The 25,350-nt window shown below is 55.8% G+C and overlaps 1 protein-coding gene, 1 long non-coding RNA gene and 1 pseudogene across 12 annotated transcripts; 2 read left to right on the plus strand and 1 right to left on the minus strand.

Annotated features, from left to right (window-relative positions):
* Window positions 1–1,630: 1,630 nt before the first annotated feature.
* LOC144286516 (uncharacterized) lies at window positions 1,631–6,961 on the plus strand. Its single transcript, XR_013354547.1, has 3 exons — window positions 1,631–1,734; window positions 4,675–4,775; window positions 5,921–6,961. It is a non-coding gene; the product is annotated as an uncharacterized LOC144286516 (long non-coding RNA).
* STAC2 (SH3 and cysteine rich domain 2) lies at window positions 2,297–14,907 on the minus strand. Of its 11 annotated transcripts, none has more exons than XM_077853045.1 (12): window positions 14,412–14,906; window positions 7,695–8,001; window positions 7,253–7,350; window positions 6,977–7,067; window positions 6,316–6,428; window positions 6,146–6,218; window positions 5,994–6,055; window positions 5,842–5,916; window positions 5,421–5,518; window positions 4,975–5,026; window positions 4,555–4,615; window positions 2,297–3,913 (listed from the first exon to the last, which is right to left on the minus strand). In XM_077853045.1, the coding sequence occupies exons 1-12, from the start codon at window positions 14,499–14,501 to the stop codon at window positions 3,879–3,881; spliced, it is 1,155 nt and encodes a 384-aa protein (XP_077709171.1). In that variant the 5' UTR covers window positions 14,502–14,906; the 3' UTR covers window positions 2,297–3,878. The 11 variants fall into 11 exon arrangements, 8 of the variants coding, with proteins under 8 accessions (XP_077709171.1, XP_077709168.1, XP_077709169.1 ...); XM_077853042.1 differs by having other exon boundaries at window positions 4,478–4,615; window positions 14,412–14,901; XM_077853043.1 differs by having other exon boundaries at window positions 4,478–4,615; window positions 5,902–5,916; window positions 14,412–14,900.
* Window positions 14,908–22,996: 8,089 nt separating this feature from the next.
* On the plus strand, window positions 22,997–23,564 carry LOC144286517 (proteasome maturation protein pseudogene; annotated as a pseudogene).
* The last annotated feature ends 1,786 nt before the right edge of the window (window positions 23,565–25,350 follow it).

Below are 25,350 nucleotides of genomic sequence, written 5' to 3' on the forward strand. Positions count from 1 at the left end.
TGGAGAAGCCAATGACTCCCCAGAATCTCAGCATGGAGTGAACACTAGCACCTGCCTTTGATCCTCCCAACGTGGGAGGGCGTGATTCAGAGTAGGCAGCCGTGGAGGTAGTGCGTGCAGATGCTCTAGGGCCACGAGCAGCAGAAGGGGGACAGAGTCCTTAGCCCCCTGCCCTGTGCTCTCTCTAAGGCTAAGAGAGAGACCCAGGCTAGCTTCCTGCAGGCCTAGGGAGAGCAGAGGCTGGAAGTCCACTGCTGCCCTACTGTGCTCCTCAGCAGATGGCCCCAGCCCATCCCAAGCACTGGGTGGACCGTGTCAAGGATGACAGGTGAAAAAGGCTGACAAGGCCAAATAGGGTGGTGCTAGCAAGATGGGTGAGGTTGCACAGGGGTCTCACTCTGTGCATCCACCCCCTCTCTTATATCTGTCTCTCTGCCTCTTGTCTCTGGCTGCCAGACTCCCTGTCTTTTTGCATCTCCCCAAAGCCTATCCACAGACCATCCATGCCAGGTTAGTCTCAGGCTGAGGTGGAGGGAGGGAGGGCACGCGTGGGTCAGACAATAGAGCCAAATGGTGAGCTGGCACCGGCAGGTTCCTGGGCATCCTCTGCCTCAGGCTGGTGGTGTTGCTGGCCCAGCCACCCCGAGAGTGGGCACAGAGGAGGGCAGAGGCTATCGTGGGGGCACCAGCTGTTCCCAGCCCCCAGGCTGTGAGCATGTTGTTAGTGGTTCAGCCACCCGAAAAAGCTGCTGTACTCAGCAGTGCGGCAAATGGGCCAGGGAGGAGGGGGGGTCCAGGCCAGCTGCTGGCTGGTGGCAGGCACAAGTGGAGTGTGCAGACTTGGCTGAAAGGCTCTCACTCTCTCCAATGGGGTGGGCTTTCGATCCCTAGAGACCTGGGCCCAACATCTTGGGGTGTCTCCGTTTCCATCTTGTGGGGTTAAGGCACTGAGGGACCCAGATGGGCTCTCTGGGGGGGGTGGGAGTAGATCCCATGAGGGTACTGGGCACGGTGGCAAGCTTAGGGCATCAGCGGACGTGGAGTGGCTCTTTGCTGACCTGGGAGGCAAGAGACATGATTTCTGAGACCGGCTTGGTCACCAATTTGCTGGGTGATCTTGGGCAAGTTACTGGTCCACTCTCGGCCTCAGTGTCCCTACGTAAAGAGGCAGGTTTGGGAGGGATACGCTGGATAACCTTGAATATGCTGCCTAATAGCTCTGTGCCTCAGTTTCTTCATCTGTGCAAAGGGGAGAGTACCACTTTCCTCACTAGGTCATGGAGAGGATTACATAAAGTTCCTGGCCTGGCTCTTCAGGCAGGGCGGGTGCCTATTTAGGTGAGTTCCCCTCTCTTTAAGCCACTGGACTGGGTTTGTGACCCCTTTTCTCCTTCCCCCATCAGAGGTCCTAGGAAGAAGTCCTCCTCCTCCTCCCGCTGCTCACCCGCCAAGCTCTAGAGCCTTCCCTGGGTGAAGGCACCCAATGAAAGCTAGGGTGTCTGGCTCTACCTGGCCAATCTTGCTTTGGGGGTGGGGGGCTGGACGGCCGAACACGGGGGCCCATCAGGAGGGGCGGTACCCCCACCCCGCATTCTGGCGTTGCCCTGGCACCCCCGCAGCCCGCCTCTCTCTCCCTCTGCGTTCGCTCTGCCTATAAATAGCGCAGGACGTGCTCGCCTTGGCGATGACGCGGCCAGGCGGGTGGAGGGGAACGAGGGAGCTCTGCCGGAGCAGGTGGGCGGCGGGCACTGCTGCGGGAGGGGGGCGCCGCAGGCCCCTTCGTGCCAGGCTCTCGATGACGGCCGTGATTGAGTCATCTCAGGGCCCCACTGGCGGCGACTGTCCCCGCCGCCAGCCTTTCTGCCTGCGGCTTGGCGGGTGGCGGGGGCGAGGCTGATCTCGGGTGGTCTTGGAGGGCACCCTGGGTGGGCAGAGCTGTGTGGATGCGCATAGTTGGGTGCCTGGCCCCTGCCGACGCAGATGTGCCTCGAGCCACAATGTGACCGCGGTGGTACCCTCTCCCCTTCCAGCGTCTGGCGACATCCCACTCCACCACACCCCTGCCAAGCTTTTCTTTTAAACTCCTCCCCAGATCCCCATCTCAGGCTGCTGAGGTGGGAGGGAGTGGGAAGGCAAGGGGACCCCTGCGAGTGTGGGCCAACCCCAGCACCTCTCCCCTCAGAGATCCACAAATTCTTCCCCCTCCAAGCTACTCTCCTTTTGGCACCTCCAGCCCCCGCCCCACTCCTTGCACCTTTCCATCCTCTCTCCCAAGCAGACACACAGAGCACACAGATTGGGACAAGAAACATTTATTTAAGGGTCTGGGGGCTCAGCAATGCCCCAGCAGACCCATCATGCAGCCTCATGTACAGTGGGCATCGGGCCCGCCCCTGGGATATTGCTGGGGGGGGGCCTCATGGCAGCAAACAGGGCAGTGTGGCTTGAGCCCCCCTCCGAGGGGGGAGAAGTGGAGCAGGGGCTAGTGGGTATGGGAGGGTGTGACTGTGCCCAGGGTGGGGGCTGGCATTGGCTGGCACGATCAAGGGCACAAGAGGAGGCTCTGAGCTTGGGAGGGGAGAGGGAGGTTGGCACCAGAGAAAAACAACCTGTAAGGGAGGGGTCCTCTTTGTGTGCGCCCCCCCCTCCAGGGTGCCTACCCCCTCCTTTCCTGGTGGTCAAACAGAACTGTTGGCCTGCCTTAACCATCTCGCACTCCCTCTTCCTCCCAGGACTCTCTGTCCAGGATAAGGGTGCAGATTCGGTCAGAAGGGTCCCCTGCACTGAAGGAGGGGTCCCAGTGCTTCCTGCAAAGCCCAGAGGGAGAGGGCGAGGAAGAGCAGTGGCCTGGTCAGCCTTGAGGCAGGACTCCTGGGGTGGGCCTTGTGATACCCAGGACAGGAGGCAGCACAGGCTCCCCTGGGTGGCCAGCCCTGCCTCCTGCCACCAGGGACTTCTAGAGTCCTGACAGTGAAATGAGGGTTCTAAGCATGGGCTAGTTTTTTGTTCTCAGTCAGGTTTCTGGGTGCAAGTCATTCTGGAGTGTCCCTCTCCAGTGGATAAGGGTACCATGAGGCTGCTCTGTGGTGACTGTTCTCCTTGAAGAGACGGTCTCTGATCTACCACACTTTCCCCAGAACTCGGCCCTCCCCTCCTTTGTCCGCCCGTGGTTTCAAGTAATGGGAGAGATTCCCACAGAACTTTCCTGAGAATTGATGGAGTGACAGAGGTGGTGAAACCAGCAGGTGGACTCAGGATCCTCCTGCAGTCCTAAATCCCCTCCCACCGCCCCTGAACCCCCGGGGCGGAGGACTGAGGCACTCGGCCCCACTTCCTTCCAAAGGGACAGCCGCAGGGTCACACGCACATAGACCCAAGCAGGGGCTCCGCGGGGAGAGGGCAGTGGTGTCAGGCATGCAAAGGTGGTGTGGACATGGGAAGTGGGAAGGCCCTCTGGACAAAGCAGCAGGAGAGTTCCCCAGGAACACCCCCCTGCCCAGGGCTGCACTCAGCAAGGCAACTGGGGAGTGGGGTCTGGGCAGTGGCTGGACCTACCTGGAGCTTCCCTGTTCCCTCCCACTGTCCCCTGCTCCCTCACCCCTAAGTCCAGGGGAGCAAGCCCCTCGGGGTACCTTGGGACCCCAAAAATAAAACCTTCCTCCGTGCAGAAGGCTCCCAAGTCATGGGGAGTGGCCCCTAGGAGAGGTGGAGGGAGGAAGAGTGTGGGCAGATGCCTGTTCCTGTTCCCGGGGCCAGAAGCAAGGGCCAGGCATGGGCAGGGGTGGCAGCTGGGTTCTCTGGGCAACGCTCAGATCTCGGTCAGGGCGTCGGCTGGCACCAGGCCCCGCTTCTTGCCGCTGCTGACGCGAATGAAGCCGTCAGCATCCTTGCTCCTGCCCACGCCCACACAGATCTGAGTGGGAGAGATGCGAGCTGAGTCCTGGCTCTGCCTACAGCCCTGGCCCTGAGTCCTGCTGAGGGCTCCCAGGGGGCCACCCCAGGGGATGACGGGACCAGGAGCAGATGAAATTGGAGACATCAGCTGGGGGGAAGGGAGTAGATCCTATCAGGGTACTGGGCACGGTGGCAAGATCAGTAGACCCGGAGCAGCACTCTGGGGCTGACCTTTGAGACCAGCTGGCCTAACGCCCCGGCCAAACACCCATGTCACAGGGGAGGTTAAGGGGAGGAAAAGGGCTTATCGGGGGTTTACACAAGCCAGAGGCACAGCCAACATTCAAACCCAAGCCTCCGGACTCCTAATCTAGTGCTCTTCCCCTCCCCCAGGCTGTGTCTAACCAAATTCAGCCCCAATTCCCAGGGGGGGATGAGAGGGGGGCCCTGCAGTCCACCTCTCTGACCTGCCTTCCCTCCTGCTGTCAGGCTACAAGTGTCCTCCTCCAGGGCATTCACCTGTGCCCCTGCTGCCTCTCTCCCTCACCCACCTCTCCGGCTGCTGCAGGGCCCAGGCACTCACCTGGTTCTCCTTGAGGCTCATGTACCCCTGTTCCTTGTTCCCAGAGAAGGGCTGGCAGCAGCGCCAAACGTTCTCACCTGGCCTTACTCGCTGCACAAAATTGGCTGGGAAGAAGCCAACCCGGTCGCCAATCTTGCCCTGGGGATGAGGCTGGCAATGAGCACCAGTGCCACCCCCTCCCACGTTGCTTCTTCTAGACTTGATGCCCATTCTGAGCCAATGCCATCAAACACCAGATCCTGGACTTCCTGTATCCAAACCCCCAGTAAGGTGGCTTCTGCACTCGGAAGGGCATGAGGTGAGCAGAGGGACAGGCTGAGGCAGGGAGGGTCCAAGGGAGAGCAAGTCCCAAGTGCTGGTCCTAGGCTTGGCTAGGGCCCAAGGCTGAAGGAGGGGAGGTCTTTGGGCCTGGAGAGAAGGTGAGGCAGTGCCCATTGAAGGTGGGGAATGGGGGAGTGCCTACCAGGGTCCCTCTGCTCCCCACCCAGCCAAGTCACCTTCCACCAGTCCTCGTTAGAGTCATCCACCAGCATGATCCGGTCCCCAGGCCTGGGAGGACAGAGCTGGGGTCGCAAATGGGCAGGAGGGATCTGCCCTTTCCACATTTTAACCCTCTGGGGCCCCCAGATCCCCAGCACACTCCCACCCACCCCCTGCAGCTGGGGGAGCTGTTCTTGACGCCCTCGGAGGACACTGTGACCACAGGTATAGCAGACAATCTCTAGGGCAGATCCTGGGCAGGGGGGCAGGAGATATGACATCGGCACCAATCCCTTTTGGACTCTGAGCATTCCAGTTCCTCTCTGGCCTCAGCTGCCTCAAGCATGCCAGGAGAAGGTTCCCGAAGGTCCCCCTCACATTCATGTTCCAAAGTCTGGGAGCAGCGCCCTGAGGTTGGAGGCAGGTGGCTGCCCAGTGGGGCCAGACCACAAAGAGGACTTACTGTAGAGCCAGGTCATTGTTCTCTTGGGGCAGAAACTTGTAGAGCGCGACGTAGGAGTACATGGGCCCCACGTCCTTTCGCAGAGGGGGTTTGGGGGGCTGCGGAAAAGCTCTGGGTCAGTGGTGGGAGGGTGACACTCTCCTCACTCCACCCCCCCTTCACTTGCCCTGACCTTGCCTACCCTGGGCGGGGGAGCTAAGAGGTGGGACACAGGGCACCTGGGTCCATGGCAGGGAGTGGTCAGGTTCTATCTTCTGTGTTCATCCTTGGGGGACTGGGTCAAGGAGGGAGAAAGGGAATACTCCTCGCCTGCTACTCCTTGGAACTGCCCACTCTTGGGGAGTTGGCACAGGACTGGGCACACCAGGCACTGGCTCAATGCGGGGAGGGGTTATACCCCCTGCCTTCCTTGCGTACTCACCCTGGCATTGCCCATCCCCGTAGACGTAGGATAAATGAAGGAGCAGATACTCCCACTCACCATGCTCTCACCCACCTAGGGGTCAACGACAAGGAGACGTGACATCCCCTTCCCGTCTGGCCTACCAGGGCTCAGTGCCAGCATAACCTCACCTGCTGTCCGGGGCTCTTCTCCTCTGGTCCTGACCCTTCACTCTCGGCCGGGGCTGTGAATACTAGAGATGCCAGGGCAGGGCCAGCGCGTGAGGCAGCAGGGAGTGGCCGGCCTGTGCTCCATTCCTGCCCCCGGGCCCGCCTCCACTCACCACTGTCTCCAGGGCCCTCCTCTGAGCTGCGGATGCTGCCTTCCCCATCCTCAGTCAGCTCATCCCGCTCACTCTGGGGACAAGTCGGGGGTCGGGGGAGGGCTCAGCCCCTGGAGCCTTGCCCTCAGAGACCCCTGCCCCCCCAGGCTCGCCTTTGGTGCCTGACATACCAGGCTCCGCGTGGGGGACTCAGAGGTACTGCTGAAGCTGGAGCGATTCATCAGTGCCAAGGAGGTGCCATAGCGCAGGGTCTCGTAGACGGGGTCTACCTTCCCGCTGGCCCCTGCCAAGGAGCCACCCTCAAGGCCGGGCACCCAGCTGCCACCCTTGCTCTGCCCAGAAGCCCTGTATCACTTTCATTCCCTGCCCTGTCCCACCCCCAGACCCTCTCTGCCTGCACTAGTCTTCTCCAGATCCCCTTGGAATAACTCGCCATGCTGCGCATCTCTGGACACTTTCACTATCCCTGCAGATGGGGACGGTGCCTACTTTTTTCTTAGTCCCTATCCTTGCGGGTTCGGGCATTCATGAGAACAGTAATGAATGGATGACTTGTGTGATTATCCATTTCATGTCCAGCTCCCTTACTAGACCATGAACTCCACCTTCTTCCGTGCCTTGTCCCCATGTCTTGCACAATGCCTGACACTTAGTAAGTGTTCAATAAACTGTTGAAGGATGAATGAATGAATGAATGAATGCACCCTCCATTCAGGACAAGGGGATTCAGAAAAGGGAAGTGCCAAGAACTAGAGGTGCCCATCTGAGGAATGTGTGGGTTTCTCATCACACCACAGCGGGATGAGGGGCAGTGAGGGGTAGGGGACTCACCGGTGGGTGGGGACTCTTTGCTTGTGACACAGGCGGGGGGTGGCTCATGCACAAGGAGCGGAGAGCTGAAGTTGCGACGGAAGGAGGAGGACTATGGCAAGATGGGCAGAAAAAGGGCATGAGGCTGTCATAGCCCACCAAGGGCTTGTCCTTCCCCCAGCCCAAGGACCACCCCACGAGTGGAACCAGCCTGGATCGGGGGAGGCACTCATTCCCCCCACATGCCGGTGCTGGGGGGCACCCACAGCCAGCCACCCCTGCATGAACCCCACTCACCGCCTTGCCTGGGCATTGCTGGCGGGAGATCTCCTCGGAGCACCAGAGGTGGACGCTGACTTTGCACGTCTTACACCGCAGACCCTGCTTGGAGTTTCCTGAGAAGAATTTGGGTTCAGCAAGAAGGATTAGGCAAAGGAGGATACATTCAGGGGCACGGGGCCAAAGGGGCAGGTTAGGGCATCGGACAGAGGAAGTGGGGGCATCCACACACGTCAGCCTCGAGGCCCAGGGCTTACCCTTCAGACACTCCCCATGTCAACTAGCACTGAAGCCTGCATTGCTAGTAAACAGTGACCCTGGGCACCCACCCACCCCAAGGTTGCGGGGCTCAGTTAGGATCAAGGGCTCTGCATAGCAAGAGCCCGACATGGGGCTGTTCCCTGGCCTCCTCCTCCCCGCCCCCACCTGGGCCCCTCTCCTTGGCACCTCAGGCACCTACCCACAATGAGCTGGTGGCAGAGCTCACAGGGGCTGGCTCTCTTGAAGACGTGTTCCTGGAAGCTGTGCAGTCTGACCGGTTTGAGCGGTGCCAGGGGCCGTGGGATGGGGCAGGGGGAGGGGGCCGGGGGAGGGAGGCCCCCATCTGTAGATGCCGGTGGTGGGGAGGGAGGGGGCAGCGGGGTTGGGGGGGTCAGCAGCACCTCAGTGGGGCACTTGAGCTCAGAGCCTGAGCGAAGGAAGAAGTTCTCCACGCTCTTACTTCGGAGGATGGTCTTGAGGGAAAGTGAGCGCTTGAACCGCTGGAGCTGAGAGAGGAAGCGAGGCTGTAAGTGGAAGCCAGAGGGGACTGGCTGGCAGCCAGGATATGTCCTTGGTCAGAGGCAGCCTGGAAGTACTAAGGGAGAGGCTGCCATGTTCCAGAAGGTGGTCATGATTCCGGATACCTACAGGAGCCAGGTGGGAACCTCCATGAGCAAAGGAGTCCTGGCTGGGCAGGCCCGCCAGCCACACAGCAGCTGCTGGGGTTCTCTGGACAACTGGGCTACTCTACATGCCAGCCTAGTGGGGCCAGGTTTGCCAGCTTTTCAAAAGAAATCTAGACTTTTCTGCTTATTTGGGTAGAAACAAATTCAGGAGGTTGTAGTTCCCTTTTTTTTTTTCATTGCAGAAATGGTAGTGTACTATTTTTCCTACGCCTTGCTTTTTTTACTTAACAGTAAATCTTGGAAATCATTCCATACCAACATATAAAGAGTTTCATCATTCTTGTTTGTGGCTACACTGGATATCACTATATGGGTGCACCATTTACTCAAGTTTAAAAAAATAATACTTTGGGGGCCAAACAGATGCTGCGGGTCCCCAGTTTTTCCACCTGTGTTCTTGAACAGGCTGGGAGTGGGGGAGGGGTCATCTTGGGCCCTCATCCTCAGAGCTGATTCCCTGTCCAAAGTCTCTCTCCAGGGCAGCCCAGGTAGCTCAGCGGTTTAGTGCTAGCCTTCGGCCCAGGGCCTGATCCTGGGGTCCCGGGATCGAGTCCCACATCGGGCTCCCTGCATGGAGCCTGCTTCTCCCTCTGCCTGTGTCTCTGCCTCTGTGTGTGTGTGTCTCTCATGAATAAATAAAATCATAAAAAAAATTAAAAAAAAAATCTCTCTCCAGCCCCTCCCCCATGCCCACCACATCATCTCCACAGCCCTGTCCCAGTTCAGTGCCACAACCCCTTGCCTCCCCTTGCCCATCTTCCCCTGCTCTCCATACAGCTGCTGGCGAGGTGATCCCTGGCCTTGCTCAAAACTTTTCCTGGCTCCTCAGGACACAGTCAAGGCCCTTGCCCCGGTCATGAGATTCAGCAGCTTGGCCAGGCCTTCCCTTCCGACCCATACCATCCACCTGCAGCCCAGACACGGGGATTCTTGAACTCCTCCGTGTTTATTTCTCTGAGCTTTTTTGATGTGTTTGTCCTCTTCTTTGCCTGATCCACTTAATACCCTCTTTATCCTTCAGGGTTTCCAGTGATTTCCTCCTCTGGGAAGCTGTCTCTTCTTCAGCAGGAACTTCATTTAGCATAACCACTCCCTCCTCTGGGGCCCACTGCACCCAGTACTCACTTCCGTTATAGATCCAATCTGGTTTACATTGTCATTGTCATTGACTTCTTACTTCCCCAGGAGACTGGAACCCCTTAACGTCAGGGACAGTTGAATCAAATCCCTACTTTTTTTTTTTTTTAATTCATTTATTCATGAGAGACACAGGAAGAGAGGCAGAGACATAGACAGAGGGAGGAGAAGTAAGGCTTCATGCAGGAAGCCCGATGCGGGACTCGATCCCGGAAATCCAGGATCATGCCCTGAGCCAAAGGCAGACGCTAAACCACCAAGCCACCCAGGTATCCTGTGGCTGCAGTCTTAAGCGGAGCCCATGTTCTATAACACAGGGTCAATTCTGCAGGGAGGCCAGAGTTATTTCCATTGCTCACTCCAACCCAGAGTGAGGTCTGGAAACATCTCTACCCAGATCCTTGAACCTCTTCCCTCGCCCCTGGTGAGAGCCCCCTTACCCCTGCCCACTCCTTCCCACAAGTAATGGGTAAAGGGGGCCAGAGGCCTGGCTTCGGGCAGGGAGACTCGGTCATGGTTCTCAGCTGGCACATGGAGCAGCCTGTGTGGCCCCAGAGAGTCCAGCAGGCAGCAAAACAGAAGAAGCAGAGAGGGAGAGGGAGACATTTGGGCAAGAGACAGGCCCCTGTGTGCCAGCTGGGAGGCCAGAGCCTTGGGGTGTCTGGCACACTGAGTTGCCCAGCTCCTTCCAAACTCGGCTTCCTGCACAGCACTGTGGGCTTCTTTGTGTGTCTGCAAGAAGTGGGGCCCTGGGCCCCAGACATCTGGGTGTTAGGGCAGAGGTGGAGGGCCAGAGGGAGGATTCATTAGAACACAAATGTATTCTATGGGCCAGTGTGGCTCTGGGGGCTCTCACAGGCCCAGAGAGGTGGGAGAAGCACCCACTGTTCTGCCCCGGGGCCAGAGCTTGGAGCACAGAGGGATCTGGGAGGATGTATGTGCTGGGGGTGGATGCAAGGCTACACCTGCCGCCTGAGGGCAAGTCACTGCACTTCCACTCTCTGAGCCTCAGTTCCTCCACATCCAAGAAGAAAGAGACGGGACTAGAGGCTCTCTAGGCAATACATGGTTCTGGGTCCGAAAAGAAAAAAGGTAAACTTCACACTATAATGAGGGGCTGTCATTGCCAGAATATTGGGATGGAGCTAATGCTTCAGATGCAGCACCTCATCAATCCTGGCACTACCCTCGGAGACAGTGATGACCGATGACCTTTGCCCCACTTTGCAGATGAGCTCACGGGCACATAGGAGTTAAATCACCCACACAGGATGAGTCCTCAGCTGGTAAGTGGCAGAGCCAGAACCTGAACCAGTGGCTCTGACTGTTGAGCCCAAATGACCAGGAAAGTCCTGCTGCTCTGGGCTCTGCCTTAGCCCTCACCCCCATCCCTCCGCTACGCCGTGGGCTTGTCCACCAGGTCAATCAGGACATTTAGGGTTGGCAGGAACCTGCAAGACTGGCCACCCAGAGTAGTCCCCAGCCCATACTATCATCCCACAATGCCTCTGCCACGTCCCCTCTAGACAGTTGTCTGACTCTGTTGGTCACCTCTTGTGGCAGGAAGCGCACCCTCTCCTGGGACAGTCACTCCATCTTTGGGCAGCTGCAATTGCTGAAAAGTGCTTCCCTATATAGACCTGAAACCTGCCTCCCTGAGATCTTTCTGCCTATCGGCTCTGTTCCTACCTTGGCTCTGTTCCTCCCTTGACTCCTTCTTATATACAGCAGTCCTTCAAACACTTGAAGACATCAGTCATGTTCCCCCTACCCCCCAAGGCTGTTATTTCTATAGTAATTCCCACAGGATGAGATTTTAAGCCTCCTTATTCTCCAGCCTCTGCCCTTTCCTGGTCTTCCCCTGGCCTCAGTGCCAAGAGCCACCTCTGCAGGGTACAGAGATCCCTGGAACAGAATGTTCCCCAGCACTGGGGCAGCCCCACTTCTACTCACCGACTCCTGGGCTCTGCTGTGCGCCCCAGATCCCAGGAGGGCAGAGAGGCAAGAAGGAACAACCTATCACCTGGGATGGCTGGCAGATGTCAAGGGTTATGGCTAGACAGCAAGATGGGGGCACCTCTGCCAAATGGCTTGATGCCTGTCCACTCAAGAGACATCTGGCTTGGCTATTCAAACCTCATTTCGGCTCAGCCTGGCCAGGTATTTGTATCCTTGGGACTCCTCCCAGGGAGGAGAGGGTCCTCCTCTCTTCCCACAGAGGGTTTTTCTTTACCTGCCATCAGCTATCTTTTCAGTGCCCCCAGTATCCGAGGACCCATTCCCTGACATGGAGAGAAGTTGCCATGGACCCTGGTAAGCTGCCACACCTGGATCCTGTTCTCTCCAGATGTACCAGGAGCTTGTCTGGCTTGGAACCTGGACCACCAGGCCTGTTCTTCTGAATCCCCTCCCAGAGGCTGGGCCTGGCCTGCCTGTCTCCTCCCCACCTCCCCACATACTGGATGGTCCCTTCATTTCCTCAACTCCCCACAGTATCTCCTCACTTCCCTCCAGCTCCTGAAAGGGCACTAGGCAGCTGGCAGTGGGTGGTGGCAGATGTGGCACAAGCTGACTCAGATGGCAGAGTTGGCATGGCAGGGTCTTCCCAAGGATGGCACCAAAGGGAATGATAGTACCACCCGGTGGTAGGATGGCATGGGGACGCAGAGATGGCAGTAATGACACCAAAGCGGTCACTGAGTAGCTTGGGTGCAGGGATATGATCCAATCTTGGTGTGGGCAGGAGGCTGGACTTAGGCTGGCAAGAAGGGCACCCCCCCAGGGGGCCCCAAACACTGATGAATAAGCCTGGAATGTTGGCTTCACTATCTAATAGACACCAGCCCCCTCTGTTGTACCTGCCTCAAACTGAGTTTGGTAGGCCATCATCACTCTCCCTTCCCCCTCCCCAAGCCCTATAGTCTGGAGACCAAAGCTTCCTTGGGACTGGTTAAGGTGTGGAGAGCTAATGGGGCTGGCAGGGCCCTGAATCTTCTCCCTGCCTACCTCTGCCTTCCTGGGTACTCCCACTACCTGCACCCAGAATCCCCAGCCCAGCCTCTGTTGTTAAAACAGTCCTTCACAAGGGTGAGATTTAGGGGAGGAGGGTGAAGGGGCAAGGCAAGGTATGCAATCCCCCTCCAGTGGCCTGCTCTTGTGATCTCCATGGCTCAGGGTCAGAGGTGATAGCACTGGACAGTCCTTGCGCTGGGAGGAGGGAGGTGCAGATCTGCTAGGCCTAACCTCCCCCTGCCCACACAGCTGAGCTTGCAGCCTGTGGGTTTGCTGAGGCAGCACTGCCCTGGCTCCTGACTGCTCTTGGAAAGCTCTTAAGAAGGGGGGGCGGGCAGCCAGACCTCCTGTGGGAAGCAAGGCAGGGGCCTGGGAGACCCCCATGCTCTTAGGAAGCAAGCAGGGAAATGTGTCTGTCTGTCCTGGGGGACTAGAAGGCAACTGGGAAGGCCAGGGATATTGGCGCTCAGGATGGGGCTCGGCTCCTGAGACCCTCTGCTTTAAAAAAAGCCAACACAAATATTCCAAGTAATATCCTCCCACCCCAAGACCTCACTCCTAGTTGAGACGTGGATCTCTGAGAAGGGGAGTTAACTCTGTGCTCTGAGAGAGCCAGAGTCTCATTCTCAGAAGGGAGCAGAAGAAGGTCAAGTTCAGATCCGAAGACTGACATGGAAACCAGTGGGTCCTTCTAGTTTAAGGGGTGAGGAGCTCCCTGGGGTGCCTCCGCCAGGCCCCACCTTGCTCCTACTCGTCTACTCCTGGTCACTCTCTAGATGACCTTGACCTTGAATTAACCTCATATCCTGAGGTGTGGCCTGGACAGAATTAGGAGCAAGAGGGGTATTGGAAAGAGCTATAGATGAGCACTCCACACCAGGAAGGAGCCGAAGACCCCACCCATTTTTTTGGTCTTCAGTGCCCCCCTCCTTACAGGAGCAGGTGGGAACAAAAAACACCAGGGTGCAAGGGAGAGGGAAGGAGGCCTCGGCCTGGAGTCTGGGGAGGAGGCAGGGAGTGCCCTTGACACAGCCTCTTTTTTCTCTCCCCATCCCCAGCCAGCTCAGCTCAGGTTGCTCCCCGCAGAACTTCTTGCGGGTCAGCCTTGAGCGTTTAGAACTTGAGGAGGAAGTGGACAGATTAGAGGTTGGGTGGGCGTTAAATTTAATCGGTGGCCTCCCGGAACCCCTAAAGCGCTGGGAGTCTGGGCTCCGCCTGCCTTCACTGGGGAATAATTTATTCATTGTGACTCCCGCAGGAGTAACAATCATACATAATTAGGGTTAATTATGACATTCATTAATTACGATGACTTCTCTTTTCCCTTCCGCCCCGCCCCCTGTCCCGCTCCCGGGGTGGGGGTGGGGCTGCCTGTCCGGCTCGGGGGCCGCAGCACTGTGCCCGGGTGCCCGCCCGCGGTGGCCAGCCTGCCGCAGCCCCCAGCGCTCACCGGGAAGCTGCGCACCCCCGGCCGCGGCCTCCCGTCCCCGAGCCTAACCTGGCGGGGCGGGGGCAATGCAGGGCTGCGGCGGGGCCGAGAGTCATCCGGAGAGACTCGGGGTAAACACACATAGACGCCGAAAGGAAGCGGAGAGACCCCCACACAGACAAACAGGTCGTGGAGACATTTTCAGGGAGACCGGCGGGGAGCGAGCCTCGGGCTGAGCTGCACACAGGGGCTGGCGGGCGCGGAGGGGTGCGCCTCGCACGCACACACCAGCGCGTACACCGGCCCACACCCGCTCGCTACACACCGCTACACACTCCCTCCGCCTTCGCTGCGCCGATTCCCTCCAACAAAGCCGAGTTACAACCTCCCCGGAGGGTCGCGGCAGGCGTCCGCTCCTCGCGCGCAAGGGCGTGTCGTGCCTGCGTGCCGGGGGCTCCCCGTGGCCCCTCGTCGCGGACCACTCGCCCCGGGCGCCGCGCAGAGCCTTAGGGGTCGCGCGGGTCCCATCGGCGGGTCCCGTTGCCGTGACCCCAGGGCACCCGAGCCCGCGGTGGTGACCGCGTCGGGGAGGGGGCGACCCGGGCTGGGGGCGCACCGGGCAGGGGTCCGGGCCTCTCGCTTCCTGAGTTACCTTGGTTTCCTGGAGGGCTGAGACGGTCCCCGGGGGCGTGTGGGTGGCCGCGTCATCCGGTTCGTTCTCCTTCTCGCTCATTTCGGTCATGGTTGGGGGAGAGGGGAAGAGAGGGTGCCGAGACCCGACGGGGGCAGGTGGCAGATGGCAGATGTCTCCCTGGGACCCTGAGGCCCTTCTCCAGAGACTGCCCCCCAGTGAACCCCAGGAACAATCCGCCCAGGCAAAGCGACCCCCCACTCCCGGGAGCGGGCGGAGAAAGTTGCCGGGCTGCCCAGTGAAGAGGGGTAGTTACACGGAGCCGCGGGAGCCCGACGACCCCGGGAACGAGGACCGAGGGTCTGCAGAGGATGCTGCTCGGAGCGAGGGGAGGAGGGAAGTGGGGACGCGGGGATGAGCTGAGGGAGGGAGCGACGGAGCAGTCCGTGTCCGGCCGGCCCCGCCGTCCTCTGCGCCCGCCCCCCATCCCCTTCCCCTCCCCCCGCCGGCCCCGGCCCCGCACCCGGAGGCCCCTCCGCCCAGTCCTCGCCTTCCAACTTTGATTTAGGAGGTCGCCTGGTCCCTCCCCCTGCCCTCGGCGGCTCCCCCGCGCCGCTATGCAAATCAGCTTCTCCGCTATTGGCTGCCGTGGTGGCCAGGAGGGCGAGTTGGGCGGAGCCTGGGGGGGGCTCGACCAGATGGGGAGGAGCCTGAAAGGGAGAGATGTGGGGAGGGGGTAGTTTTACACCAAAAGACCCGGAACGGGTGGGGGTGGGGGCCGGGGGGGGGGGGAGTTGGGGCGTGACAAAGTCGTGGAGAGACTTGGGAGATCAGAGTCCGTATGCGATTGAGACGCACAGGAAAAGGTCGGATCTGCAGAAGCATAGTTGAGAGTCAGATCCAAGTTAGGACTTTCTGAGAGCGAAGTCGTGGAAGAATGTGGACCCTTCTGCCCCATTAACTGGATCGCCTCTGCCTTGAGGACTCCAAGTATACACATCCCTGGACTATGAGGGGATGTCCTCATAGTCCTCAAGGAGAGGACTCTGCTCCTCAAGCAGGGAGAGGACAATTGAACATCAAACGTCAAAGGCCAAGCCTGACAGTCCCTCCTTAGTGGATGGAAAGCAAGACAACTGTCTTCCTTTCCAGGCTTGGTGTTTGGAATTCAGCAGAGAAGAGGCCTCAGTCTCCATACCTAAGGTCCCCAAAACTCTTCAAGACACGTTCTCCTCCTAGAGATCCTACTACAAATAGAGTTAGATGGGGAGGGGGGAGGTTGGGAGAGGTGGAGGGAAGACGGTTCTTACTCTCCAGGTTGCCCTCTGTCCACTTGGCCCAAAGGTACCTCTTTATGCATGTTGCTTACTTGCCATTTCCCCGAGTCCTCCCTTACCGCCAGCCTTCTCCCTGCCCCTTTTGGCCCTGACCAAAAGTCTAGCTTTATCTCTTGGCCTGTCCAAAGAAAGGAAGGTAGGTTGGAGGTTGAAGGAATCCTTCCTTTGCTGTGGTTGGAGAAACTTCTGGATCGAAGTCTGGGTGATACGATGGCAGGGGGTGGGGGTGTGGTGGCACTCGAGAAGGTTCTGCCTTTATGGCAGCTCTAGGGAACAGAGGCTGAGCCCTGTGGCCTCTCTCCTGCTGGCCCTTGCATATAGCCATTCATGCCATCTCTGTCCTCCCAGAGTGAGCTCACCATTGGAGCACTGCTCAGGTTACTGTGTGCAGGAGTAGAGATTTATTTGCCAGTAGCAGAAGTAGGACACGGGCAGAAGTGAGGGTTTGTGGTTGTGGGGGCTTAGTCCCCTCCCCCTCCGGATCCACCGACATCAGCTGCAGACTGACTCTGAACCTGACTGACTAGCTTTCCTGAAAGGAGATTCGAAGGATCCTGGCCTCAGCCCTCAGACCAGTCTCCCCAAAGGCCCATTCATTAGCCAGCCTTCTGCCAATGCCCTCTGAGGTGAGGGCTGCCATCTTCCCTCTGGCCCAGCCCAGATTAGCCCAACATCCCTCCCTGGGCACTCAGACATAGGAGTGCTTGACGCACCCTGAGGTAGGGCCATTAGGCCCTCCATCTAGCCTGGGTGGGAGCGAACAGGGGCCTTTTCTGTGCTGGAGACCTCCTGAGGGGAGGTATGCCTGTTTCCCCCCAAAGAGCAGAGATTCTGAGTTTCTTAGACTCTAATACCCGTATAATCATGAATTAATTGTGTGATCTTGGGTAGGGACCAAAACCATTTAAAGCCTTGATTTTTTCATTAGCAACACAGAGGTAATATCTACCTTTCCATGAGAAGAATGACTGAGGTAGCTCCCCTTCGCCCAGGGAAGATGACAGGGCAAGTTGTTTTCTTTCTTCCCTCCTTTCTTCTGAGAGATTGGTCCCTTCCCAGGGCTTTCCCTGGGATAGAGAGAAGAAACGGCTTCCTCTTTCACTTTCCTGTTAATTCATGTGGGAACCACCTCCAAAGGAGATTCTGACTAGACTTAGGGAAAAATTCCCAGGGGAAGCAGCGCTCCTGGTGACCCAGGAAAGCCAGGGAAGTTGGTGGGCCCTGGGGCCCATCTGGCATAGGCATCAATAGCTCAAGATGGGGCAGAGGTGGAGGAGACAGGGGGCTGCATCTCATGACCTCTGGATGTCCTTTCTGGCCTGCAGCCTTCGTGTTTCAGAGCAGTCTTTCATGAACTAAGTCTGAGTCATTGCTTCAGTGCTGACAACGCCCACTGCAGTGACTGGGGACAGGGCAGGAGTTAGCCAGGCTAGCTTCTGGAGAAGGAACATGATCCCATCTCAGAGTTAGAGGGCAGAGATGAGGAGTGGGCAGAACCAAGGGCAAGATGCTATAAAAGGGTAGGTAACAGTCACCCCAGGAGGGCTCCCTAGACCTGAAGTCATAATAGAACTTGCAGGTGCCTCTTAATGGGACTGCGGAATGAGTGAAAGTGGGTGCTAGGCTCTTGGGAGCTTGGGGACAGAGGGAGGGACTGGATGACTCCAGATCTGCAGGCAACACAATATCCAGCACATGAAGAAAGACTGGTTCTCATCCTGGCCTGAACTTTTCTTCCTGTCCTGAGACCTTGGGCAGAGACCTATCAGTCTCTGAAGGGACTTTGTTTTCCTTCTTTTTCGATTAGCACAATTGGAGTAGTAGATTAGGTTGAAATAGGGAGTTGGAGTAGAATGGGGGCAATAATTGTATATCTCTTAGTGTTCTTTTGAGGACTAAGTGAGTTAACATATGTAAAGAGGTGGACAGAGTAAGGACATAATAGTCTTTATCATCTATCTATCCATCTATCTATCATCTATCCTATTTACTTATTTAGAGATACTTAATCTTGAGGTTGTAGGTGAGCTTCAGGGAGTTCATGAATCCCCTGAAGCTATGTAAAATGTTGGAGAATAAGCATTTTCTGGGGGGTAGTCTAGAGCTTTCACCTTCTCCTCAGAGAATCTAAGATCCCCAAAAGACTAAGAACCCCTGGCCTGAATGACTCCCAGGATTCCTCTACTCAGATTCTCTGATGGCAGGGATGGCTTCTCCTTCCATAAGGACCGACCTATTTTCTCTCATCTTCAGTTCAAGCCTCTGCCCCCACGGGTTGCCAAGGACAGCCCAAGCTGAAGACATGAGTGGCTGGTCTCTCTCTCCAGCTTTAGAATTGGAGCTCCTAGGGTGAAGGAGTCTGTCATGGTTGAGCTCAAGTCCGGTTCTCATCTCCCAGCTGGGGAGAGGAAGAGGGCCCAGGCTCGGTGGGGCTGGGGATGCAGGGAACACGGTGAGAGGCCTGGCCTTGCCCAATCTCCCCTACCTCACCCTGCTGGCCCACCGAGGCCCCAGAGACAGATACTGCTCTAATGAACAAAGGCCTATGGCAGGCATCGGTAATTATGATTTTATGGAAATATAGAAGGCTCTTACGCAAGTGCCTGACACACTTCCTGGCTGTGGCATCTGGGACAGCCAGGTCCCCAGGGGCTGGAGGAGAGCCCTTCTACTACTCCCTGCTGCCACCAACCCCTGGAGCTCGGGACACTGGCATAGAGCCGCCCTCCCACTGCCCGTGGCACTGTCCCTAACACACTCTGGGTGAGCTGTTCCCTCTCTCTGTGCCCCAGGCTCCCTGGAGGGGAACAACATGGGCTCCAGTGTGTGCAATCCCTACCCCCCCTCCCCAGCCAAGCTGAGGCTGTCCAGGAGACATGTTCTCATGTGAGTGGGATAGTGGCATTGGGGTTATTTCCGTCTCTTCCATGAAGAGATCTTCTTGAAAGAGATCTCCTTTTTTCTTTCTTTCTTTCTTTCTTTCTTTCTTTCTTTCTTTCTTTCTTTCTTTCTTTCTTTCTTTCTTTCTTTCTTTCTTCTTTCTTTGATTTTATTTATTTATTTGAGAGAGAGACAGCCCAAGTACAGGGAGAGGCAGAGGAAGAGGGAGAAGCAGACTCCTCACTGAGCAAGGAGCCCAAAGTGGGACTTGATCCCAGGACCCCAGGATCATGACCTGAGCCACCCAGGGGCCCCTTCTATTCTGTTGTTTTTTTTTTTTTTTTCTTGGGGCTGGGGCCATAGGGTGGACAAGAGTCATGGGGTCAGGAGTCACAGCCCCTGGCTGCACCCTCCCAGGGCCCTGTACCAGTTTGTCCCCACCCCCACCTCACTACCTCCCAGGGCTCTGATGGTGCCCTGAAGCCACAGCTTGCTTTCACTAGTCCATTCCCCCTACCCACTCACAAAGCATCTGTTACCAAGGTAACAGCAATGTCATCACTTTGGGGTGAGCCAAGGAGGTGGAACCCAGTAGACTGGTAGAGGAGGGTGCTGTTAGGGGTTAGAATTTTGGAGAGGTAAACAATGAAGGGCCCCCAGACCCTTACGGAGGATCTTTGGTGCAGAGTGGCCCAGGCACAGACTGGGGCGGAAGGTTGTAGAAAGGTTGTGAAAAAGAGGGAGGATGAAGTCTGGAAGCAGCTGGATCCAGATACTAGAGGTGAGGGTGACTCTGGCTTGCGATGCTGAAGAAGCGTGAGGGTGGTGATGCCAAGGCCGAGTTGAGGCAGAAACAATGGAGACTGCCTTTAACTTCTCCCTCAGGGTCCAGCTTGCTAACTTGTCCTCCGGAGAGGGAGAGGCGGGCTGAGAGAGTCTAGACCCAGCTGAAGCAACCCTGGAGAGCCTGGGGGCCAGCCTGAGTCCCCTACAGATTGCCCCCTACAGATTGCACAGAAAACAGCGCAGGGGTGGCCTTCAGGGAGGGGCGTCTAGGTGGGGTCTTTGAAGGCCTACGTTTGACACATCTATTTTTTTAAAAGATTTTATTTAATTGGGATGCCTGGATGACTCAGTGGTTGAGCATCTGCTTTTGGCTCAGGTCATGATCCCAGGGACCTGGGATTGGGTCCCTTGTCAGGTTCCCTGCATGGAGCCTGCTTCTCCCTCTGCCTGTGTCTCTCTTTATGTCTCTAATGGATAAATAAATAAAATCTTAAAAAAAGATTTTATATAATTATTTGAGAGAGAGAGCACAAGCAGAGGCAGTGGGAAAGGGAGAAGAAGCAGGCTCCCCCCTGAGCAGGGAGCCCAACTCCATCCAGAGACCCTGAGATCAGCACCTGAGCCAAAGATGCTTAACTGACTGAGCTACCCAGGTGCCCCTACATTTGACACATCTACACCATGAGGTCCTATGAGGAGCCTCAAGTGGCTCTGGGCACCAGGGACACCTGAGCCTTGCACTGAAAGCCTTCATGTAAATCCTGATCCATGGGACGCCTGGGTGGCTCAGCGGTTGAGCATCTGCCTTCAGCTCAGGGTGTGATCCTGGAGTCCCGAGATCAAGATCGAGTCCCACATCAGGTTCCCTGCATGGAGCCTGCTTCTCCCTCTATGTCTCTGCCTCTCTCTGTATCTCTCTTTAAAAATAAAAATAAAAATCTTAAAAAGAAATGGATGAGAGTGGACAGACAGCCCTGAGTGCTGAACCCGGAATGGATTTTCCTATGAAAAGTGGCTTCTCAAGCACGCTCACTGGAGCCCAGCTGAGCAATCCAGCAGTCCACTGGAGGCATGGGAGTGAGGTTGGGGGTTGGAGGAAGGGGCGGGAGAGGAGGCAAAGTGGTTCAGTCAGAACTCGAAAGGAATTTAGATACATGGCTCTATATTAAATGTTTCTGCAAGCCTTGCATTTGACTCCAAGAATATCCATGCTGGTTTTCCTGCCAGAAAAACTGATTTTAAGCACTAACTGTTCTGTGCTAATGATACCCTGGAAGATGGACCATGGTTCCCCAGGGGTTTCCATAGCCCAGCTTGAGAATGGTGCTGAGAACAATGGGGGCAGAGGTTCTCCCCTGGGGAGTGGCTCAGTCATTCCTGTGTCTTAGGGAGACTCCGCTGGATCCCAAAGGCAGCAAAATGGAAACAAAGAGCTGGAATAGTGAGCTTTTGGGGTCCTCTGGCCAAAGGCTTCACCATGCGGATGGACAGGAAGCAGTCCTGTGTCTTGGCCTGGGTGGACGGCAGGTGTGAGGTGACTCAGGTTCCAGCTCATTCTTTACTAGTTCATTAACTTGGACAACCTGCATCCCTCTGGTTTCCTAGTCCATAAATGGGGATCATCTTACTTCATGGGATGGATAGAGTGGGTAGCGGGACTGGGCCTCCTCCTCCCTGGATCAGACATCACTAAATCCTCAGGGAAAGCTGCTTCTCTGGTCAGTAATGCCTTTCTTTCCCTCCTTGCTGCAGCCTCCGCAGGCTACAGGCTAAGCAACCCAAGGGAATTCCCAAATCAGGCAGGACCCCTGAGGCTGGCACTCCTGCTGAGACCACAGGTCCTGCTTCCTGCCCCTGCTTCCTGCCCCCATTTCCATCATTAGCCTACCCTGCCCCTCCCCCTCATCTATGAAAACCACCGCAGCCCCGCTACTGTCATTCCTATTACTCATCCTCAGGGTTCATGGCCCAGGAGTGGAGTGGGAAGTATTTTGTCCCCATTTTGGACTGGAGAGCCAGGGCTCAGAAAAGCCCCAGGTCACTGCCATGCCTGGAATCCAGGTTGCTGGGTGGGATTCTTCTTTGGGACTTGTTGAATGAGTGAATGAATGAATTCATAAATGAGAAACGCTTCCCCCATCAGCCCTCTTTCTTAGGGGGAGGGGTAGGCTTCATTCTTTAGCTCTCCGGGTTGGAATGTTGCCTGGAGATTCATTTTTAAAATTCCATACATATTTATCAAGCAGAGTGGGGCATAGTACCATGATTAAGAGCAGGGACTGTGACCCAGAGGGCCAGGGTTCAAATCCTGACTCTATCCTCTATCCTCTCCTGTCAGCTGTGTGACCTTGAGATAGCTACTTAACCTCTCTGAGCCTCAGTATCTCCATCTGTATACTGAATGGAAGATGATAAGGGAATAACAGAAAAAAAAAAAAACCCTGCAAACTACCTTAGAAGGTAGATCTGTTGAAAAGCACTCTATAGTTGTACTGAGCAGTTTATTAAATAAGGACTCTCTTTACTTATAAATGTTAAATAAATAAACCCATATGATGTACTAGGCACTGGGGATGCATAGAGAAAGATACAGCTACATTTAGTAAGGGCTCAATTGTTATCTCAATCGGTTTTCACTCTAGCCATATGGCTTAGAGGTTCTCATCAGCCCCTTTTTAGAAGTTGCCAGCCACATGAAGCTCAGAAAGGTTGTTATTTGCCCAAAGCCACACAGTAGTGCTTGAACTCAGAGTCTATCTCAAGACACATACTTTTTTTTTTTTTTTTTAAGATTTTATTTATTTGACACGGAGAGAGAGAGCACAAACAGGGGAGCAGGAAAGGGAGAAGCAGAGTCTCAGCTGGGCAGGGAGCCCCACTGGGTTCCATCCCAGGACCCTGGGATCATGACCCAAGCTGATGGCAGATGGGCAACTGACTGAACCACCCAGGCGCCCAAGACACATACTCGTAACCCCAACTCTGGCACGCTTCTTAGTCCCTACCCTCAAGGGGCTTCCTGCTCTGATGGGAAAACAGACATTGGACCAAGTGCTCAAAGAATAAACAGCATGTCAGATGCCCACTCTGAGGGATTTGGAGAAGGGCAGAGAAAGGACATGGAGAACATAAGCACCGGTTGGCTGGGCTGCAAGAAAGCTAAGAAGCAAACAGTCCGTTTGAAGTGAACAGAACGTACTTTTTCCAAGGTGAGACTCCTGGTGACAGAGAGGGAGGCTCGGGAGCAAAAAGGATGGGGGCTCAGAGTCACGCCCGGGCACTGTCTTAACTCTAGGGGGCGCCCCTCCGCGCGGAGCTGGGCTCCAGGACCCCGCGGCCTCGCCAGGTGGGGGCGTTCGTGTACACAGGCTCGCAGACCACACGGGGACTGCCACGTTCCTATTTATTTATTAATTTAGCAAATTTTAAAAAAAGATTATTTATTCATGAAAGACAGAAAGAGAGAGGCAGAGACACAGGCAGAGGGAGAAGCAGGCTCCACACAGGGAGCCCGACGTGGGACTCGATCCGGGGTGTCTAGGATCAGGCTCCGGGCTGAAGGCGGCGCTAAACCGCTGAGCCAGCCAGGGTGCCCAGGTTCCTTTTTAAAATCATTTAGGTGACAGAGCAAGTGAAGATGAATGCCAGAGGACTTGGATCTCAGCTGAAGGACAGTATTCCCGTTACTGAACTTTCAGCAAGTGGACCTTTCGAACAGCATGATCTTCTTCGAAAAGGTCTGCCTTGTGTGAAAAATGAACTTTTGCCCAGTCATCCTCTTGAATTATCAGAAAAAAATTTCCAGCTCAACCAAGATAAAATGAATTTTTCTACACTAAGAAACATCCAGGGTCTGTTTGCTCCACTAAAATTACAAATGGAATTCAAGGCAGTGCAGCAGGTTCAGCGTCTTCCATTTCTTCCAAGCTCAAACCTTTCATTGGATATTTTAAGGGGTAATGATGAGACTATTGGATTTGAAGATACTCCTAATGACCCGTCACAAAGTGAACTAATGGGAGAACCACACTTGATGGTGGAATATAAACTTGGTTTACTGTAATCTGTTGTGCTGTTCATGAAAATAGAGGGGCTGCATGTTGTTTATAGTCATCTTTTTACTATAATTTGATGTATACAACATTAAAAGTACTGACACATGAAAAAAAAATCATTTAGCTGACAGCTTATGACCAAGACCCCCTTTTTTTTTTTTTTTTAAGATTTTATTTATTCATGAGAAACACAGAGGCATAGCAGAGGGAAACCAGACTCCCGGGCGTGGAGCCCAAATGCGGGACTCGATCCCAGGCCCTGGATCAGGTCCTGAGCCAAAGGCAGATGCTCAACCACTGAGCCACCCAGGTGCCTCTAGGACCCAGGACTCTTTCGGGGTAGTGGAGGCAGCAGGAGGTGCCTGAGCCCTGGATGGGGCAAGATTCCGTCCACCGAGGACTCTGCCCCGGGTCCCTGCACGGAGCCTGTGTCTCCCTAGTGAGAGAGAGAGAGAGGGAGAGGGAGGCAGGCTCCAGCCTTGTAGGCACTCCATAACATTTGTTGGATGACCGCATGGATGGATAGATGAGGAACATGTCTCCCAGCCCCTCTTCCTTGCTCCAACTCTCCAGGTTGGAATGTTGCCTGGGGATAGAAAACAAAACAGAACAAAACATTTTGGTCCCAGGAGAAGGACGCTCAATTGTTATTTCTCAGCAATTTTTACAGCTAAAAATTTGCTTCCTCACATTAGGGAACCCAAAGGGTATTATTATTAGGGTTGGGTTATCCATGGCATAGAAAATGACAGAGCGATTGGGGTGGGGAAAAATCCATTAAAAAAAAAAAAAATCTCCCTCACAAATTCTCTCTGAAATGATCTGTGTGTGTGTGTGTGGAGGGGGATAGTTTCTGGGACAGTTATGTCTGTATCTCCCAGGACTGGGCTCTTGTGGGGACACTGAGGGTCCTTGGTGGTGTCTGCCACCACCCCAATGGAGCCTCTGAGGCTTAAGCCTTGGGATCAGGGATTAGGGGCTCCCAGGTGGCTCAGTAGGTTGAACGTCTGTCTTCTGCTCAGGTCGTGATCCGGGAGTCCTGGGATTGAGTCTCTCATCAGACTCTCCCCAGGGAGCCTGCTTCTCCCTCTGCCTGTGTCTCTGCCTCTATCTGTGTCTCTCATGAATTTAAAAAAAAAAAACAACCCTGGGATCAGATGCAACTGCATAGAATTTCCTTTAATCCTCGCTACCACACTGAATAGGAGAGAGGCCTCCTCACTATTTTACAGAGGAAGAAAGTGAGTTCAGGAAGGTAACATGCCGAAAGTGCCCCTGCTTTGAGGAGCCTCACACCTTGCACCTCCTAGGGCCTGAGACTTCTCTGAGAGTGGGGGACCTGGGCCAGAAGTTTCTTAAGGCCCCTCTGGCCCGAGGATGGGTCATTCGACCCTGTGCTGTGCTGGCACAGAGGGCGCAGTGAGAGTGAGGTGGGGGCTGTGACTGGCCAGGCTCCATCTGCCTCGAGCCCGGCTTTTTTTGCCTTAGAGAGAGAGAGCCAAAGAAAACCAGGAACAGGCCCAACACCATCTGCATGGGGACAGAGCACAGAGACTCTGAGATGGGTGGCAGGAGGGAGTAGCCAAGAGAGCTGGGGAGAGGCAGCCTCAGGGGAGAAGGGGGAAATACAGAGAGCTTTGGGGGTAGAGGCCGAGTGGTGGGGGATTGGGTTCTGGAACTGGAGTCGCACCTACTCCCCTGACCAGCTCTTCACAGTGTCCTCATAGGAGGCCCATACCAGCCTCTACCTTTTCTACCTCTGCCCCTATAACAAGCCTCCACTCACCTGCTCATCTCTTCTGCCCACCCCCACTGCCCCTACTCCCTGCTCACCTTAGGCCAGGGCCAAGCCCTGTTGGATCCCCTCCTACTCCCCTTCCCCTGGCCTTCCTGGAATCCTGC

This window comes from Canis aureus, chromosome 16, assembly GCF_053574225.1.
Source record: "Canis aureus isolate CA01 chromosome 16, VMU_Caureus_v.1.0, whole genome shotgun sequence".
NCBI classification, from domain to species: Eukaryota; Metazoa; Chordata; class Mammalia; order Carnivora; family Canidae; genus Canis; species Canis aureus.